The following is a 20,553-nucleotide window of genomic DNA, read 5'->3' as shown; positions in this document are numbered from 1 at the left end:
TAAGAACGGAAAATAACCATGTAGTATTTCTGCTTACTTTCGATGTTTCTTTGTTACACTAGCGTTGTGGTACTTCTGTTAAATAATTTTTTTTAAATGGTTTAATATATGAAGGTACCTTCTGGCATCATATAAATAGATTATTTTAATGAATAGACTTTTCAATTAAAAGTCATTTAAGGTCGCGGGGGATACCTACAGCATGAATAAATTCATGAAGGGAAATTTTGCTTGACCTGCATCTTTTAAAACGCTTATTTCTCAGCTGTTATGGGTTCGATTATGCTCAAATTTTACAGAGACACAAAGAAATGATGAAAGATTGTGAATGTCGTCTTTTATTTGGTAGATTGCATTTAACGGCGATGTTATAGCCTCGTGAATGCCAAATTGGGAAAAACATGATTTTGTGGCAGAGTTTGCGGAACGAGTAGGAGACAGCACACTGTGATCTTGTCAAAAACTAATCAGTCAATACCTCTAGAGTGTCATAACAGAAGCGGATTTTTTAATTTAAAGTTTGCCAGCAAGTTACGGCGGTTTAAGTGCGCAAATTTGAATTTAATGTCTTCTACCTCTTTCTATAAGGGCTCTTTTAAAATTCCGCTTCTGTTATGACACACTTCAGTATTCATAGTTTACCTATCTGCAGTGGCAAGTCATGAAGTTCTGTATCCGTGCTGTATTCTCTGCCACAAAATTGTCGGAAAAGTCCAAACTTTGAGATTTCCGAAGGTGTCCCGACCTAAATACGATCATTTTGCCAAGGAGAGATGTAATTATGGTAATTATATTCCACGCTTTTATGGTGAGAATGCGTTTTTAAACAGGACACGATTGTTTATGCCGAATATTTTTGTGATTACTCTGAGTTGCAGAAATATTCAAATTTAGATGAAAATAAGCTCAAAGACTTTCTACAAACTATATGAACGTATATCGCTAAGTGTTGTTTTAAATTGGCTAAAATATCAAAGAAACAGGAATTTTTTACAAATCACGCGCACGCGCCCATATTTTTGTCCAGTCATAAATATCTCGTAAAGTTGTCGATGTCAGTCGTTGTACTTCGTGCATACGCTTTAAATAAATGCATAATGATGAGCCTAAGGTGTCCCCCGCGACCTTAAAGGAGAAGTTCACTCCAGAAAGGCCATTTATTTTCTTTACGCCAATAAAAAGTTTATACAAAGATATATTATTTACCAACATTTCAGCCTCTAATGTGCGCTATAACCCTACGAAATCTTTCCCAAAACTCGACAACTGAACGCCGCCATCTTGGAACTGGTTATGTATGCGTGACGTCAAAGAGCTCAGCCTGAAGTTTGGCGGGAAAATTTAATTACTCGAAACTCCTTGTTTCTTCGTAGTGGCTTTTGTTTGTCAATATACCTGTTTGTGCAGCTCCATTTTGCTCAAACAGAGCTCCAAGAAATACAAAAAACAAGGAGTTTCGACTATTAAAATTTTCCCGCCAAACTTAGAGCTGAGCTCTTTGACGTCACGCGTACATTACCAGCTCCAAGATGGCGGCGTTCAGTTGTCGAGTTTTGGGAAAGATTTCGTAGGGTTATAGCGAACGTTGGAGGCTGAAATTTTGGTAAATAGCGTATTTTTGTGTAAACTTTTTATTGGCGTAAAGAAAATAAATGACCATTCTGGAGTGAACTTCTCCTTTAAATAGTACGTTATTATGCATGTAAATCGTAAGTCTTGTGGAAAGTGTATGCTACCACCACGGCTCCCTCCTATTGATGTACGGTAAAGTCTGCATTCGAGCCTAAAGGCCCATCAGGCCGGAGCTTATATCAGTTTCAGCAGCATGAAGCTACAAGGAGCTAGTGCTTCTACTCCCCGCTGGATCTGTGGAAGGGAAGCTAGTCCATGGCAGGGCTACCCCCACCCTGGCATTAAATTTGCCGGTACCTATTTATTCACCTGGGTTGAGAGAGGGTCAGAGAGACACTGTAAGAGTAAAGTGTCTTGCTCAAGAACACAACACGACACGTGTTTTGCACATATGTGAGATTATTTTAATTTATAAGAGAGTGTGATGGGCCGAGTCCCTAGAGACTGAAAAGGACATTTAAATACGCCCTTTTAATAGCGGCGGTAAAGAACGTTGAGTGGAGCGGCGGTGAGTACAAGAGTACTGGTACAAGGACATTTTTCAAGAATCATTCACGGGAGTGGCAAATAGAATTGTGAGTAGTGTATTACATTATTACAATAACATTATACTGTCGAAGTTAGTATTATTGAGAGCTTTTCGGAACGAATTAAGTTATATTTTTGTTCTTATTATAGTTTGACTATATTGTGTACAAAGACAAACACGATCCAGTACAGAAATTAAAGTCACAATTTCCCGTAAAGCTGTGGTGCTGCTACTTTATATCTCATCACGTCGAACCGGCACAGTGTTCGAAACAACACTACTCTTCTAACATACCGTTTTTTGTATTTTAGTGTTTTTTAGTGGTGTAACATACCGTTGCCGCAACAATGTTGCGCTAACAGTTGTCTCATAAAACATCGATTAAAAATCGCCGTTAAAAATCCTCTCGTGTCTCCGTCCTTCATTCTAATTTTCTAATTACCTCCTGTTCCCAGGCTCGACAATAGTACTAAGCCACCAGGCCTCATATTCAGATCTCGTTCCTGTGTTTCAATTGAATTTTTTTACAATAAATGAGCGAAATCTCGAACTCCTTTTCAACACTTTTTCTCAGCTGCTGTTGTCATCTGAAGGCTGCTGGTTCTGGAAGCCCATGCTGCACGAGGCTGAAAAACTTAAATTTCTCTCCCATCTCTTCCGCGCTTGTCAGCATTCTGTAGCCGCTTTGTAGCTGTTCTGCTTGGGAGGAATCGGCGCTTTTCAGAAGGACCTTACGAAAAACAATAAAAAGGATTTAGGTCATACTCTTTCAGACGCAGAAAAGCGACATCTCACAATAGACTAGCCCTACAACTCATTTAAAGGGACTATGTCACGGATTTTAGCCAAATTTTGGAATTGGAAATGAGCATCAAATTCGGTGAAATATAAAAATAACCTCTTAAAACAGTAAAGGAACATTTCAATAACACAGCAAATACAAAAGAAGGTACGGATGGCCAAAAGTGACGAAGATTGAAACGGATTGCAATGTGGGTTTTTGAAATAGTGTTGGGCCGAACAGTTTTCAAAGTTAATGTTGTTTGCTTGTAACTTTATATTATAACGCCCGGGAGACACATTTGCAATGAAGCTCTAGTTTTGCCATTTGGGTGCATAGGAGTAATTTCTTTGCGAACATTAAGTTTCATAGCAAGTATTTGGCAAAACTTACCTAGCCGTGACACAGTTCCTTTAAGTTAACATGAAAAATGACGTGAGAACCAACTTCACTGCTCGCGCAAAATTCAAACAGGAGAACATGATTGCAGGCTGACATGCACAATAGACCAGCGCGTGAGTTTTGTTTTTTAAATCTTTCGATGACACGTGGAAAAGACAACTGATGAAATTTCGTCTGTTTCTTACATCTAGACAAGCGCGCAGTTGCCCGTTCATTTTTAAAGAAACTTGTCTGTGCATGCGCATTTCTCCGCGGATCGCGACTCCCGACCTCGTTACGAGGGTCTGTCTAAACCCTGCCTCCTGTCTCACTCCCGGGGACGGGATAAAGAGAGCCTTTTGCGAGGATGTGAAGGGAAAGAACATCAATTACCTTCATTCTTGTGTCAATCCCCATTTGTTGAAGAAACGAGCTTTGTGTAACTGGTCCAAACGTCTGAACTATCAAAACAGTTGGACAAGTATTAGAACGCTTAAAGATTCTGTTGCTAGATTGCTGGTTTAAGACTGTCGGCGTTAGATTCTAAAACAACCCAAATAGTGAGCTGATATTTATATCTGTAAACTGAGCGCTGATACAGTAAAACCCCGATATAACGATATGCCAAGGGAGCAGTATAATTATATCGTTATATCGAAATTCCCGATATAACGATACGGCCGTAAAATTAATCGAAAATATCTTTATTTTGGGGTTAACCTAACATATCCTTTTTGCTAGATAAAAGGCTTAGAATACAGTATCATTTTCGAATATCATCGTACAAAGCTGTTGTCAGAAAAGTTAGAAATAACTCGATTACTGTTACTGTATTTTAATGGATTAATTAAATGTTTTGCTTAAATTGTGACTGTGAATTGATAATATCGTTGTATCGGGGAAGATGTTACGTTTTGTCCGCTAAATTCTCATCGTTATTTCGCGGGAATATCGTTCGAAGATCGTTATATCGGGGTTCTGTCCCATACATTTTACTGTAACGTTTGCCGGGACATAGAATATTCATCGTTATACCGGGAATATCGTTATATCGAAGATCGTTAAATCGGGGTTCCACTGTATATATCTTGTTTTTAAACAAACAGGTTTCAAAAGAAAAATCAGAAAAATCTACTGACTGTCCTAAACTAAAAAAAATAAATTTCATCATGATATGGCATTATTGCGGACATGTAATTTACGCGCAAACTAACCTCGTTTCATCTTTTTTTACATCATGAAGTTTTTGCGAATTTTATATAAAAACACCCAGAAAAACGCGAGAATTTACTGCAATAAGTATTTCTCCTCTGCAAAATGTCAAGCGAGTATGTCATGGTAACTCTCACAACTTGAGGAAATTCGTACGTTAATCACGTACCATTTATTTAAAGCCAGTATCCATGCACACAATTAGCTACGACTCTCATAACCGCATCTGAATTAGCCAATCAACAAACAGTCTTGATTTAGCTGGCCAATCAAATAGCCGCGCGCGCTTGGCAAATTGAAAGCGATTGTTACGTCAAGTGCGCGGATACAAGTCTTCATTCGTAAAGACATTATTCTTGCGAGCGGAGCTCTTCAGAGTGCTGCGAGAAAAAAGCTTTAAAACGACGAGTTTATCAGTGTTAATCATGATGATGTACAAAAAGATAGTTTGTTTTGTTATTGTGTTTTGCTATCCAATTTACGTGGTACTGACAAACGTTGCGGCAACAGCGCAAGACTACAAGGAAAGAGGTAGGAACAGAATACACGTATAAGCTTACTTAAAAACGCTTCCGTAGTTTTTTTTTTTGAAAGCGAAATCTTCTTTAATCGTCAAGTCAATGAAACGGAATCGATGGAAAGGATTGCATTAACCAAATCTATAAGCTATAAAATTTTTTATTGTTTGTCTTTATGTTTAAAACTTAAAGTATTTATTTATAGATGTTCCCGCGAACAAGTTTCAAGCTTTCACAAATTTGACGTCACAATTGACGCTTGAGCTCGCGCGCAATGTTCAGCGCGAGCATGCCGCTGTTTCAATCGAAAAGCGACAAACGCCCCCCCCCACCCCCCAGCGACAAAAGTTTTAGACTTTGCCACTTGAGCGGAAAAATAAACGTGAATATAAGGGCGTCAGCAATTTTTACGCGTTTCAAACTGAAGACAACTTGTACTTTCTATTTTCTTTTCTCAAGTATATTTCAGATAGTTAATATGATTGAGTTGTATTCTTCGTTCAGGCAGTTTTCTTTTCTTTCAGACCAGAGTTGTAAAATTAACAAAACCTAAATAAAAACCTTGATGAGCACGATGTATATGTCACCAAAACTGTAAAAAGCAGCTCAGAGTAACCAGCTTCAGTTTGATTTTTTTCCAGGTATCACAACTCCCATGTCCGTCCGAGTGTTTCGTGTGTGTGTTTGGTTATTTGTTCTCTGGTTCTTGTTTCTTTACGTCAAGTACTGCTTTGCATATTACGTGCAGTACAAGTAAGTATATTCTTTTTAATACAGTTCTCTTTGACAGTCTTGTGTTAGAAAATCAGTTAAAAAAGGAACCATTGATACTATTGAAAAAACAAAAACTGGTTAAAACTGCGGCAAAAATAAACAAACAAACAAACAAAAAACTAAATTAAAGCCAAACTAAATGACACCAAAACGACATGATCAAACCTGACCAATATTGAATCAGAATGCATTCAGCTAAACCGATAACCACAAGAAAAATTGTAAAATTTGGTCCTCGAACGCATAGTCAACAGTCATCTTTGTTTGTTTGGTAGCTGGCATTTCCTTGGCAAATGGATATTTTATTGCCATTTTTGGTGACCAATCAACATCAAAGAAAAGACGAGGAAATCACCAAAATCAGCATGACCAAGTTCCGTTATCATAACGTGATACAAGCGTGACCCAGCCCCTTTAACATGGTGTGACGAGAAAGTGACCCAGCCCCCTATAACATGATGTGACAAGAGCGTGACCAGGTCCAACCTCGTTCCCAAGGCCCCGGGAACGAGGTTAGACCAGGTCCTTTCACTGAACTGGACAATTTACTGTATGCTTTTTCTTTGCCAGGATTCATTACTCTCCAGGCTGGTCCGCAAAAGTTGAGAAAATGGGTCGCAGTGTTTGCCTCGCCCCTGAGCTACCATTCATTGACTGCAGTCGCCAGGGCCGGACTGAAACTGACAATCACGTGACCAACGATCAAGCCAATCAAGCCTTTGAACCAACGCCAATGACAGAGTCTCATTCCCAGATTCCTGACCGGGATGAATCCAAACCTCAGCATATTCCAGATAGCCCTTTCAAGCCCCTGAGTATGAGCGGCAAGGGCCTTGGCCGAGTCCACGGCGTGATCAACCTGGCTCTTGCACAACGTCAAAGACGAGATTTTGTTGGACCCAGGTCGCCTCTGACTCCGCTTAATTTGAAAGGTGAATATCGCGTTTTATTTTCATAAGCAATTTTTTGCACCGAACTGGATTCAGGCAACGTTCAGGATAATTTGTACTTTTTCGGTAAATTTTTACGATAAATTTGTGTACGCATCGCGTTGATGTAATGTTGAATGTAATTGAAAAACATAATTACTGTTTCCAGTGGTGAAGTGTGAGATTTCACGCAACGAAAACTATCTTTAACACGAGACAACAGAAAAACGCGAGCGAATTTCACAAATTTTGATTGGAGCGATTTTATCTTTCAATTATAATAGATCCGCCGAACTTGTCGTCACGATACAACAGTGTGATGGGCCTGGCACTAGCTCAACGCCAAAGAAGAGAGATTATCGGACCCAGGGCTCCTCTAACTCCGATTATGTTATCAGGTAAGCATTATTTATTCATTCTGCCTTGAAATATCAGGAAAAAATTATTTCGGGGATTATTGTTTTAATTCTGTCATATTTTTCCTTTTGTTTCATTTCAGGTCTCCCAGACTCGTTTTCACGATGCGACAGCGTAATGAGCCTGGCACTAGCACAGCGACAGAGGCGAACTTTGATTGGCCCCAGGCCTCTTGTGACTCCATTCCTGTTAACAGGTGAATAATCCATCCTTTGTTATTTGTTAATGAAGTATGTCTCGTTGTGAAACAATTGAAGCAACAACTTTGTTTCTTAGCAACTCTTGGAGTTTTCTTGGATTATGTCCTTCGAAATGTCCAATTTAAAAAAATTTATTTGCTGATCCGTTTTATTCCTCTGCGTTGGGTTTCCATCTTCCTTCAGGGGAGTAGTTCTTGCTTCAAAGCTCTCCCCAGTATCATAACATAACGTAACGAAACATAATGAAATCGGTTACGAAGCATATTGAAACGAAACTGTAATGTAACGCTATTTCAGCCTCTGAAGACCTGAAAACAGCTGTTGAGAAGACAGTATGTGTTTTTTATGTGTTTTATCACGATTTCATAGCTCAACTAAACATTGTATTTTTTTCTATTGTAGATGCTGACCTCAGTTAGGAGAAACACTTTGAAAGACACTGATCTTTGTAAAGTCGATTGTAAAAATAAAAAAATGTCTTTGAAATGTGGATTAAACTTGTAGAACAGCGTGTAAATTAGTTCATTTTTGTGATTTCATGAGTGTATACGTGTTTGTTGGTGCGCGTTTTAATAAATCGAAATTATGAACACATGTCTTGACTGTTTTATTACTTTGCTGGACATTAGCGCATTTTTCGACGCAAGGTCAATTTTGCGTGTTTAAAGACCGCACTGGCCATGGCAATATTTGCAAACATTTCGTTCAGAAGTAACCTGCGATCAGGCGTTCTTCTCTTCGAGGCGAAAAACAGAACGCCTGATCGCAGGTTATTTCAGAAGCTGATGACTTTTCACCAACCTTTTCCATGGGTAGCCTTCCTGAGGTATGAGAAATCAACATTGGCTGTAACATCTGCATTTCCAGGGTCTTCTAGAACATCATGCAATTTATGCTTCTTGAATGCCTACAGACGAGTGATGACAAAATTTTGGTCAATATTGACATGGAGAGTGGTTAGTGCACACTGCACTCTCAATTGAGAGGTCCATAATCTGAGCCTGGATAGTCCGTTTTCTGGTTTTGTGCACTTTGAAATTCACAAGGCCTATTTCCGCCTAATTATACATTAGAACCCCGCCTTACGGCTACCCTTCAATACAGCCACCTTTTTATTATGGCCACTTTATCTTGCTCAAACAAAAGCTTAGTCAGTCATTTTGTTATTTAAGCACCTCTTTAATACGGCCACCCCGTAAATATGGCCAGATTTTTGGGGAACTGAATTAACGGGGTTCCACTGTAAAAAGTGGTACTGACAAATTGTTGTGGTGACTGACAAAAATGCTGAAGGGTATAGTAGCATTACCTTCTAGACACTTCACGGGAATTCAGGCGTGAGTATGAAGTGTGAGTGAGAGGAAAGCCTACACTCTAAATGCCCTGCCCAAATTCCTCTTCTCCCTCCTCATGCTACACTAGCCATGCAGACTACCTTATTACAGAAAATTAACGCTTCATGAAATTAACGCGAATTTTAAAAATTCGCGTTAATTTAAGTCGCGTTAATTTTTGTTAACGTAAATTTTCGCGCCGTTAATTAAGTGGAGCGTTAATTTCCATGACCTTAATTTCAATTATTTTGGCCCCAATTTCGCGATACGGTCAAGAGGTTCTTGACTCCTAGGAAAAGGCATCATTTTATTAGGGGGAAAGTCTGCCGGTATCAATGAAACTGTGACGAACGCTCGAAGCGGTCAGATTCATTAGCTTAACCCCTAAGTTTGGGGAAAGTACCACGAACGTTGTTTTTCGTTATGCACGTCGCGTTAATTTCCTTCATTTTGAAATGTTAACCCCTCTTTCGCGTCGTTTCCCTTTATTGGGAGGTAATTTTTCCTTCCCTTCGCGTTAATTTAAGTCGCGTTAATTTCAAATAGCTTAATTAACACAAGCGTTAATTTCCTATAATAAGGTACTTCAGGCTTCACTGAGAAAACTGACTCTTATAACTGGAGTTAAGTGCTGGCATTGACGAGCCATAAGGCCCCTCCAGTCCCTTGTCCGCCTAACCCCTATACAATTATCACCTACAGATAAAGGGCCTTTTTCTATCCACCTTACCCTCAGTGTGTGCCTATTGCTGCAATCTTCTCCATAATCCACAATCAAGGCACATCCTCCATTCTGTGCTATGGTCTCACTCATATGCTCCACAATAGCACCACCATGAGGACACACTTCTATGTGATTCCAGGAGGTCCCTTGAGGTACCAGTGTCTGTGAGGCTAATGTGGGACCAGGGGCTAGGACAAACCTCAGTTGTGAGGACCTATAATAAAGACCCACACAGAACAAATAAGAGTAATTATTCCATCAAATAATGAAATAACTATGCAAAGAGTACTATTAAATGGTGACAAGTTTTTATTATCTAAGTATAAAAAGAAATTTCACACTACCTTGATACACTTATTCAACAGTTTTATTGATTAGTAAGGGAAAAGATGTTTCAAGACCACTCCAAGGTCAGAAAGGGTTCATAAAATTAATACAAGCTCTGCTTAACAACAAAGCCTTATAATAATAACAACTTTATTGGCCTCCACAATTACTGGTAACCCAGTAGTTTACATTGTAGGCCATAAAATGTCCGAGAATGAGAATTTGGCCTCGGTTCTCTGGTGTACACACCCTTTCTCTGGTGAAACATCAACAAAAACTTCTCTCCACCCGTCATCTGTTTTCTATAAAAGAAGAAACAGAGAGTGTTTTATTGAGAAAATTTAGACATCTGATTGGCTGGTTTCCTTGTTGGCCCTCATTACATAAGAAGACATTTATTGTGGTCTATTGAACATCTGTGAATCTAATTGCTGGGTTTCTTGTTGTTTACTGGTCACTTATGGATCAAAATGGCATCTGTACTGCCTTCAAAGGGAAAAAATGATTCTTTATTACTTGCTTTAAAAATACCTAAAAAAAATACCTTAAATAATTATTTGTCTGTATCCTTTGTATTGTCTACTAAAACATTTAGACCACTTGCCTTTGTTTTCTTTAAGTGAAAGCCAACTCAGCTGTACACCCTTGACTTAAATTGCTCATAGAAACCTTGGGCTCAGTCAAGTTACTGTATATTAGACAATCTTTCCAGAGTCAAAAAATCAGGACCAGTACCTGGAATTGATGAACTGGGAGAGCATCAAAGAACTCATGAGCCACGTAAAAACAGTTTGCACCGGGCTGCAGGGGGACATCTTGAACAGCCCTGTACCACGACACAGGGATACCAGTCTGGGTGACATGCCTTTTGTAACACAAATCCTGAAATTTAATTTGTAACTGAATAAAACATTTTTATTACTAATAATGAGATAGAGTTTTGACAAGGCTTTAAAGAATAGCAGCATTAAAATTATAATTTGTATACTGGGAAAGATATTAATGTGAAGCTCCATAAAATATCAATATCTCCCCCACATAATGGATTTTTCCTAAGACCCCGCCCCCAACCCCTCTGGAAATTCCAATTAAGTTTCATACATTTCCTTAAAGTTTTTGGCTTTTGAGATCCCCACCCCCCACCCCCCACCTCACCCCAGGAATTTCCAATCCTTTCTGTGGGGGAGTGTGGACATTTTTTGGAACTACACATTCATGGGATGCAGTAAGTATTTCCCCCTTAGAAAAACACCTTACTACCACAGTGCTTTTAATCTCCACCCAAAAGTAGGGGTACTGGTGAATCAATGGGCAACCTGACAGAATGCTGAGGAATAACATGTGATAGACTAGAATCCAACTGAAGGATTGCCGAGTTAACAGGACTAGTTCAAGTGGGGGAAGTCACTACATGCTATGCATGGAAACCGGAGAAAGCACAAGCATGAATGATCGAGTTATAGTATGTCCAGTATTATCCCCAATGCATTAATGACACTAAGGTTAGATTCAAAAGACAAACTAATTTAAAAAGAAATGTGTACTTTGTACCTCATTGCTCTGTAATGTTCCATCTGTTGTATTCTCTTGTCTTTCTTCCTGGTTTTGATGATTGTTAGGTAACCTGCCAGTGAGTGTCTTTTCCTGGATTTCACTCAACGCTGGACTCACCTCAACCAGGTGCAAAGAGACTTTGCTGTGGAGTTCGGAAAACTTGCGGAATACCTTGTTCATAAAATAAAATATTTAATTCAATGAGTGTAGAAACACCTCAGCCAGTTCTCAGCTGAGCTGTGTTAGCAACCACTAGCAGTCACACCAGATTGCAGACCTGTAGTATACCCTGACCCTACCTCAATTTGGTCATTTTCAGCCAGAAAATGACACCATGAAATGTACATGTTTGCATGTGAATTCATTTGCACATGTAATACTCCAACTCAAAGCTATGTCACTGGGTTTATATTTCTTTTGGTTGATTTCATTTTTTAACAACATTTTCTAGAATCAGTCATAATACAAGAAAATAAATATTAAGTGACTCACTCTCAAGACATCTGAAGCTAGGGTGCCTCTCCCAGGTCCCAACTCAACAAGTTGAATGTTGCTCTTTCCTGATGTTATCCACTGATTTACAAACCACACACCTACAAGCTTGAAATACAAGCATTGAAAACTTTAAAAGCAAAACAGAAACATAGTTATTGACAACAGAAATAAATAAACAACATGCATAGAGCCACTATAAACTTAAAGGGACTGTGTCACATTTCTGAGAGATTTTGCTCGTCGAAGCCAAGAAAGTATTACTAAACATCATTTTGATTTGGAAAAATCTAATTTACATTTACTTTCTACACACTAATTTACATATGCGATTTCTAAAACCGGTTTCGTCTAAGACCTCGTCAGTTGATCGCTATACAAAATTTGAATATAAACATACGTCATGTAGCAACACACGAAAAATAACTACTCGATACCAGGTCCTTATTATTTGTGACAAAGACTAGGAAACAAGAGTTTTTCAGTTCGCTACAGCGTGATAACAGTCCTTGGGATACGGACATAATTCCACTCATTTTTTGAGTTAATAAGCTTCCTCTCGTCAGTTTTGTTAATCATAACCGACTCCGTGACCTGCCTCAGCATAGCGTCGTCACGAAATGTTCCCGTTACATTCATTACGAAGTTTGGAACGTTCCCTTCATGCCTGTCACAAGTATGCCTCCACATCACAGAACTTTCCTCCCGCCATTCCAAAGCATTTTGATGTTCTCTCCCGCGAGTGTAAGCACTTCGTGACGTCTCTCCGATGTACTTGTTACAGCAAGCCTGACACACTAGCTCGTAAGTTACCCCTGTACTGTGGCAAGATCCCTTTCCGTCAGTTCGGCAGACCAGACAATCGACTCTCGTGCAACGCTTCGCTTTAAACGGGTCCGACTTCTGTAACATGCTCTTGAGCGTTAATAATAATAATAATAATAATAATAAAACATTTTTATAGCGCCTATCCAGGTCTGCTCTAGGCGCTTTACAAATCTATAAAAATTCGTTAAAATTAGCTGAATAAATCTTAAAAATTAAAAATGTACATTAAAAGTAATAAAAAGTAAGAATCGCTAAGAGTAATAAGTTTTTTTAAAAAGATAAGTTTTGAGTTTAGATTTAAAAGAACTTAAATTGTCACATGAGCGGATAAAAAGAGGTAGACTGTTCCAGAGTTCAGGCGACGAAACAGCAAAAGCTCGAGACCCATACGACTTAAGGTGGAATTTGACAGGGTTAAGGCGTGAAGAGTGTGACGATCGGAGGGTTCTTGAAGGTTGGTAGTGCGTTAACAAATCTTGAATGTAGATAGGAGATTGTTGATGGAGAGCTTTGAAGGTAAGTAGCAGAATCTTAAATTTAATGCGTTCAGAAACAGGAAGCCAGTGTAGTTCTTTCAATATCGGAGTGATGTGGTCGTATTTTCGGGAACAGGTGATAAGTCGAGCAGCGGCGTTCTGAACAGACTGGAGCTTTTTTAAGGCATACTTCGGCACACTGTATAATTTAAGAGAGTTGCAGTGGTCGAGTTTGGAAGACACAAAAGCATGGACCAAGATCTCAGTTGTTTTCGTGGATAAGTACTTCCTTATACGGGAGATGTTTCGGAGATGATAAGAGGCTGCTTTACAAATGAAACTGCTTTACAAATGGAGCGTTGTACCTGACTGCTCAACAACTCTGACTTTAAACCCTGTCTCTTTGATCTCTCTCATGTACCGGTGTTTAAGCTGGGAGCCTGGTGTTGCTGGCACGAAAATCACTGTGTCAAACCCTCCTTTCTTGAACCAAATCTCACGCTTTCTCCGTTTCTCTCGTGCTCGGTCCAACTTTCTCCACTCTCTTGGCCTATACAACGGCGTCTCACCACTTGCATCCAGTTCTATCAGGCGGTTGTAGGCAGTCAACGCTGATCTTACAACTTCCGTACGAAACTTCTGATTATAACCGGAGTACTGGAGGCGCAACATCATGTGGTTGGCATGGGCAACAACAGTTTCCCAAGGGAGCTCTCTACTGCAGTTGAGAAATATTCTCAACACTTCTTGAGTAAGTATTGTTCTCTTGCAGTTCCATGGTAAGGCTGATCTTGCATTAATCACGGATCTGGAGGAAACATCTTTGTAGTAAAACTCATGCAACACCACTCTGACCGGTCGCTCTTGTTCGCCTTCTTCTATACCCTGTTCTTTTTCTCTACCCAGACCTTTAAGTCGAGTATGGGGAGTTTTCCATCTCCGTGCTGTGAAGGGTAATCGACTTCAAGCTCGATAGACGAGTGAATGCTGTTTCCAATTGACTGGACCAGGAGCATGCATCTTCTATCTGCTTCCACGTCTTTTTCTAATTCAGCAACCCGCTCATCCTGGATAACTTTACCATCAACAAACCTGAGACCAGAGCTGGGAGTGTTCATAATGACATTTATGTCATCAACATACCTCTTGTACACCCGTAACCTAAGCCCATTATCCTCAACCTTCTTCACAAACTGCCTGTCCCACCAGACCATGAACAACTGAGCCAGGACCCCAGTAAGTTCTAGTCCTATGGGACCTCCCCTCGATTGCAACTTTATCTCGTTGTTAAATGTGTACATGTGGTTTTCCATAATAAACAGAAGGACTACCTTCATAGCCTCAGTGAACATCTTTCTGATGGTAACTTCATCGGGCTCTTCAGCAGGGGGTAACCAAGGTTTAAACCTCTTGGTTTTATTTTCATCTAGAGCACAACCTGTGATGGTGGGTGGTCGGCCTCTGTTGGTCTTGCGTCTTGGACAAAACTGCAGCAGCCCCACATCTCTTAACTCCGCTTCAGTCCTGTTCAACGCAAGATACAACCCCAACTCCTCAGCATTTACTCCGACCACTTGTACACTGCTTGTGTGGAAAAACTTCACACACCTTCTCTATAGTAAAAGCAATGTCCAAACTCGGATACAACGCCTTAACATCCGCAGAGCCAACAACGATATCCTCCGTGACATGGCTGTCATTTAACTGCTTAAACCCCACCAACATCTCCTCAGTATTCAGGCACACACTCTCCTCCTCTTTCCACACCTCTGCCAAAATAAAACTGATTAAATGCGACAGTTTTCGGTTGTAAGCTGTCACCGCTCCGCATACGGGCCGCACTGGTGGGCCAACATTGTGGTCCGCCACATTCTTGTGATCTTTTCTCAGAGCATACAAGGGGGCAAGAGGAGAATCATGTACCATCATGTTGCTTCTGATTCGTGCTTGTCCTCCCACACCTTCTCCTGCGTTGAGGATCCTCACCCATAGAACAGAATGTGCATTCACCTCTACCTGTGCTCTCTCATGTAACTCCTCTGTAACAACAGGATCATTCTCGATATGCGGTTGACACGCTACACGATAGTTATCTAGTGTGTCAACCGCAAATCTCCCAGACTTGTCGGTCTGATAGACAACGATATCTTTATTGTCCCTCAAAGACTTCAACCCCCGTTGTTCTTCACTCGTCAGATTATTCTTTGTCGATCTCACATTTTGATCACTGATGTACTCTCTCGTCGCCCTCACTAACTTCCCCTTGAGATGTTGCATGTCAATCTCCTTGTCACTGTCAAGTGCATCTGGCAAGCACACCTGTCTGTTAAATGGGAGATCAGTAGGTCGCAGGGATCGTAAATCTAACGCTTTATTCTCCAAATCGAAGGGCCATACCCTTTCTTCTTCTTCCTCTTCTCCCTCATCTGGTGTAGAATCTGTCTTGCGAATCATTGACCAGCGTAACTTGGCCAACCCTTTCTCGATTTTGGTCGTAAATCGCAAATTTTGGTGGAAGGTACAAAGCTTTCTTCTCGTCACTAGTCAACTCCACGCCTCCATAGCACTGGGGACTCGACGAGAATGAGGACGGAATTGTTTGGTCTGCAACAGTTATTCCTTTGACCTCTGTCACGCAATCCACCTCCTTGCGACCATACTTCTGAGACAGGAAACCGACTTTTCTCTTCCTCTTATCTCTCAAAACCTTCCAGTGCCTTCGCTTTTCTCTCCCCCACGCTTTGTTGAAAGGATAAATGACACCCTCCTCCAGTAAGACACGTCTGTTCTCTCTCCAAACCTTGGTGTTGTTATACTGCTCCTTCCTGACAACAGACCACGCATCATTCACTTTCCATTTCATAACCGTGTGAGCGAGTGTCACAGCTCGTCGTTCGGGCAGTCTTGTGCACAACCTGGAACACAAACTTCCAACTGATGGTAAAGGTAGCCTCTTCCGCGATAGATCCCCAAGTAAATCTGCCACGTAACACGCGTTTTGTAGTTTGATGGTTTGACTGTGTCACAGGTTTTTGCCAAATTCAGGCATGGGAAATGACCATTAAATTTGGTGAAATATAAAAAATAAACTCTTAAAACAGTGAAGGAACATTTTAATGACACAGCAAATAGAAAAAAGGTATGGATGGCTAAAAGTGACGAAGATTGAAACAGATTGTGATAAGGGTTTTTGAATCTTGTTGGGCTGAACAGTTTTCAAAGTTAGTCTTGCTTCTAACTTCAAATTATAATGCCCGGCAGACACATTTGGATCCATAAAAATAATTTCTTTGCAAACATTAAGTTGTACAGCAAGTATTTGGCAAAGCTCAATAATACAATTTTAACTCAGCCGTGACACAGTTCCTTTAAGGACACTAACCGTGACTTCAGGATGTATTTTTACAATTGAAAGCACTACCTGAAGTAGGGAGGCGTGGTGACCTAATGATTAGTGCACTGGACTTCAGATGAAGCGGTCCGGGTTCAAGCCCTGGCTGGGGCACTGTGTTGTATTCTTGGACAAGACACTTTACTCTCATAGTGCCTCTCTCCGCCCAGGTGGATAAATGGGTACTGGGGACATAATGCTGGGGGTTACCCTGTGATGGACTAGCATCCAATCCAGGGAGGAGTAAAAAAACTCCTAGTTGCTTCATGCTATGAAAATCAGAACTATAAACTCTGGCCTATCATGGGCCACAAGGCTCGAATACAGACTTAACTTTTTGGATTGCTATTTGTAAATTGGCATTTGATCTCACATTGAATTACTGCATAATTATGCCAGGTGTTAGTTTGTATTTTGTCTGTATTACATTTACCTCCCCAAAGACTTGACTGATTTCAGGTGAAGTGATGAAGTCCCCAGCTTGACCAAACACATCGTTATTCATGTAGTATCCCTGAAAATTTATGTTAAAAATTAGCAAGCTCTCCCATTATATACCTGACTGACTTAATAAACCAGCTAATTATGAGTACTGTGATATATATATATAGGACCAAAAGTAATATATATTTTCACAAGTCATTGCACAAAATTAAATGTTTATAGTAAACTTTGAAGTCTTTAGGATAATAATATTATTAATTTTCATTACAGATATCAATAAAGTAGAAAAATTAATGAGATTGATCTGTAACCAGAATTTATAAATAAAATCATAGTAGACATTCTCTGGTTAAAAAAGTTTAAAAACTATGAGCCTTTGACAACCTTAACTGCTATCACTGAGGGAAAAAATGTTCACATTTTTTATTGACAGCTCATAGTTTTTAAACACTTTAAACCAGAGTATGTTAACTATAATTTTATTAATGAGAAAGGCTGGACAAATTGAAGAGGGGGTTATCTCCTTTTCAGCTGTTATTGCATAAGGATGCTACAGCTGGGTATCCTTAATAAAAGAAAAACAAATCAATAAATAGTATCTTTCTCTATACAGGGTAACTGTTTAAAATACAAAATTATAACTTCTATCAATGTAGACCCCGTGAAGGCCCAGAACCAGAGAAGTCAACAATGATTTGGTCTACTTGAAACATAAAATCCAGCCTAAACATGATCAGAATAAGCATTAACTTACAGACAAAGGATTTGTCAAGACTTCCTGCATAAAGGCTGCAACTGTCAGTGGTCCAGATGCCTGGAAAAACATTTTCAAGATATACTAATGATCAAACTTTAAGATGGATAAAAGCTCTGGTATGACACCACACATCCAAAAAAACTGTTTTGTTGAATTTTTGTTAATGCAGCCTCAAACAGGCTCCCAAGTGGGGCAGGGCGAGAAAAGAAATCCATGCTCAACTCGTTTTGCGTGCTCATTTCTTTTTTGCCCTGCCCCACTTGGGAGCCTGTTGACAGGCAAAAATATTATACCACATTCCAGGAAACGTCTCAAATATGAATACCCCGATGCAGCACATACCCGTAAAGGTATTTTGGGAAATACCGTCCCGGGGAATAATAGCATTATTAAATTGGGCACTGCTGGAATTTGACTGGTCCATAAACAAATATGGAAGTGTCAGTTTCAGTTACATTACATGACATAAATTTATTAAATGATTGGTTTGAAATTTTCTAAACCAGATTAATATGAGTCGGTTTTTTTCATTTGTCTCATATTTTAATAACAAGGCAATAACAAGGCCGTTTATGAAATTGTAACCCTGACTTTAGCTTACAGTATTAGTCCCAGGGGGGGGGGGGGTACTCGGGATCTCATGTGACGGGGATGATAGAAGGATTTTTTTGGGTTTGAAATTTTCGATTCCAGGATTTTTGGGCTAGGAAAATTTGGCAAGTATTTTTGTGATTTAAGTAGGGATGTTTTGGGGTATTAAAAACTCTCTGAAGATTCAGGGTAGTGCCTTTGCTGTTGTCTTCTGAGGGTCAATTTTTGGTCTAGGGATTTTCTTGGGTTATCTTGGAAGCCCTAGGGATTTTTTTGGGTCTTGATTTTTGCCCCCATTCGATCATCCCCGTCACTTGAAATCCAGAGTAACCCCCCCCCCCCCTTGGGGTATTAGTTAACATAAACTTTTTTCTACCTTGATCCTGCTTACGAGATGTTCTTGTAAAGTGACATTCCCAAGACTTGCTGCGGAGGACAAATGTCGACTCCACCTGAACCCACGAGCTACAAAAGACAAGAAAACTTTTCGCATCTCCTTGATCGCACATCAGTAAGGTAACATAACCTTTTAACTTGGAAGGCGGGGCTGCACTGTTGCTGACTGTTGCTCGCCAAGGGTATTTTTCACACCGATACAGGTCTTAACCTATGCAGTCATGCATACAGCAAGACCTTTACACGCGTAATTAAGCACGGTGTAAATGCGAAAATCTTGCTAGAATACAAACCTGCCGAGAGGCATTTGGAGAAGGCACAAAGCTTTGGTTTTATCTGCAGCACCCACGATAAGCGAGCGGCCATGTTGGCCGCGAAAACCTCGGCAGACTGGGACCGAACTAGAAGCTTGCGCGCGCGAAAAGCGCGAGAGTTTTGAGGAATTCAGGGCGCAATTTTTTAATCAAATAAACAAATATTGCGGTTTCCATTCTCGATTTTTCTCTTAAGTTGCGGTTTTGAAAGCTTAAGAGATTTCAGAGTGTAAAGATAGTTGTTTATTTTCTGACGCTATTTTTAATGTATTATCGTACAGTAGCGTGAACTGACAAGGTCTGACAGCTGTAAGAAGGTTAGGGGATTATTAATAGTTTGCAACGTTCCTTAAATAGCACCCAAACTTCGTTATTTCTTCATTTTTAGCTTTCCTCATTCCAGGGAGATGACATGTTGGAGTGCTTTATCAGTCAATGATGCTTAATGGCTACATTCTTTATTACACTGCATTCCGCACAAGTAATTTACTCTTTATTTTCCACCAGACAAAAATGGTTCAGTGAACGGTTAAGAGTTTTTTGTGCGACTAGAAGTGGACCGCAGACAAAACGACGTCTGTTTAGCCAGCTTAGCCTGGCGAATATCGAAATCAGTATTTTTTTGAAAGCAGCCAAAAAAACACTTACTCTGAGAGGTGCCTTCCTAACTGAATAAAACCGAATGCTATTCTGGTCAAACAAATTACAGGCCGACGGCGAATATCAAAGATATAACAGTGAGCAGTACCTAAAAAACGTTTTTTTACAGGCAGGCCGGTATGTCACAGACTATAGTGTGAAATCCGACGGCTGCAAAACTAGGTGTCCCGTTTCAGTCCTCTACTCTGAATTATTTTGCCCTCCCTTGTAAAATTTTGACCCTCCTAAAGGGCTTTACCGCAGATTCTTAAAAATTCTCTGGTGACTAACCTTCTTCCCTGGTGTAAAATATAATTTCCCTGATGGGATAGGCCGCGGGAAAGAATCAATTACTGATGTACCAAAACCGGTGTCAAAATGAAGGTGTCTGCATTTCGCTTGCGTGTTCCGGCCTCTTGGATGGAATAACAAACTCCTCAGTTATGGAGTAAAACGCTACAGTATGTAGTTTTACGGCTATTTTGGGAAGACTGATTTCAAATGTTGGGCGACTTCTAATTTAATGTCTGATCACTGAGGGGGAGCTCTTATATTTTTGGTCATTCGTTTTACCTTGGTAGACTTTTTAAATTTCATTTTTGTCTGTCTTGGTGCTGAAAGTTTAATGGAACTCCCAGCTAACATTCAGGCTCCACATACTGTTCTTTACACAGCTTTACGGTACACATTTTTTTTTCATTTTTTTCATTTTATTTATTTATTCCATCCTAATATACAATTAGTAAGTACAAAGCAAAACAAACAGAAGAAGAGAAATGGAAAAGGGCAAAATATAGAAAGTTAATTTGATGCCCTTGATTTAATTACAAAATAGATTAGGATAAAAAAGTAAACTTAACATAGGAGAGGAAGAAAAACGAATTAGTGAGTACAGAGCAAAATAAAACTGGTA

General features: G+C 39.8%; 3 protein-coding genes across 3 annotated transcripts; 1 reads left to right on the top strand and 2 right to left on the bottom strand.

Annotated features, from left to right (window-relative positions):
- Window positions 1–2,712: 2,712 nt before the first annotated feature.
- On the bottom strand, window positions 2,713–19,086 carry LOC144635494 (protein arginine methyltransferase NDUFAF7, mitochondrial-like). The gene is made up of 12 exons (XM_078494595.1): window positions 18,981–19,086; window positions 18,668–18,756; window positions 17,698–17,757; window positions 16,933–17,013; window positions 11,805–11,912; window positions 11,310–11,483; window positions 10,494–10,640; window positions 10,008–10,060; window positions 9,438–9,645; window positions 8,175–8,280; window positions 3,717–3,784; window positions 2,713–2,891 (listed from the first exon to the last, which is right to left on the bottom strand). The coding sequence occupies exons 1-12, from the start codon at window positions 19,051–19,053 to the stop codon at window positions 2,745–2,747; spliced, it is 1,314 nt and encodes a 437-aa protein (XP_078350721.1). The 5' UTR covers window positions 19,054–19,086; the 3' UTR covers window positions 2,713–2,744.
- On the top strand, window positions 4,850–7,821 carry LOC144635493 (uncharacterized). Its single transcript, XM_078494594.1, has 6 exons — window positions 4,850–5,066; window positions 5,695–5,806; window positions 6,398–6,759; window positions 7,041–7,154; window positions 7,256–7,369; window positions 7,776–7,821. Exons 1-6 carry the CDS (start codon window positions 4,961–4,963, stop codon window positions 7,790–7,792), a joined length of 825 nt encoding a protein of 274 aa, XP_078350720.1. The 5' UTR covers window positions 4,850–4,960; the 3' UTR covers window positions 7,793–7,821.
- On the bottom strand, window positions 12,033–15,594 carry LOC144634761 (uncharacterized). Its single transcript, XM_078493783.1, has 2 exons — window positions 13,458–15,594; window positions 12,033–12,717 (listed from the first exon to the last, which is right to left on the bottom strand). Exon 1 carries the CDS (start codon window positions 15,560–15,562, stop codon window positions 14,663–14,665), a length of 900 nt encoding a protein of 299 aa, XP_078349909.1. The 5' UTR covers window positions 15,563–15,594; the 3' UTR covers window positions 12,033–12,717; window positions 13,458–14,662.
- Window positions 19,087–20,553: the final 1,467 nt, after the last annotated feature.

Source organism: Oculina patagonica, chromosome 13 (assembly GCF_052425735.1).
Source record: "Oculina patagonica isolate OP01 chromosome 13, crgOcupat, whole genome shotgun sequence".
Taxonomy (NCBI): Eukaryota; Metazoa; Cnidaria; class Anthozoa; order Scleractinia; family Oculinidae; genus Oculina; species Oculina patagonica.
Note: the sequence above shows the minus strand (reverse complement) of the source record. Positions and strands in the feature narration are given on the sequence as shown.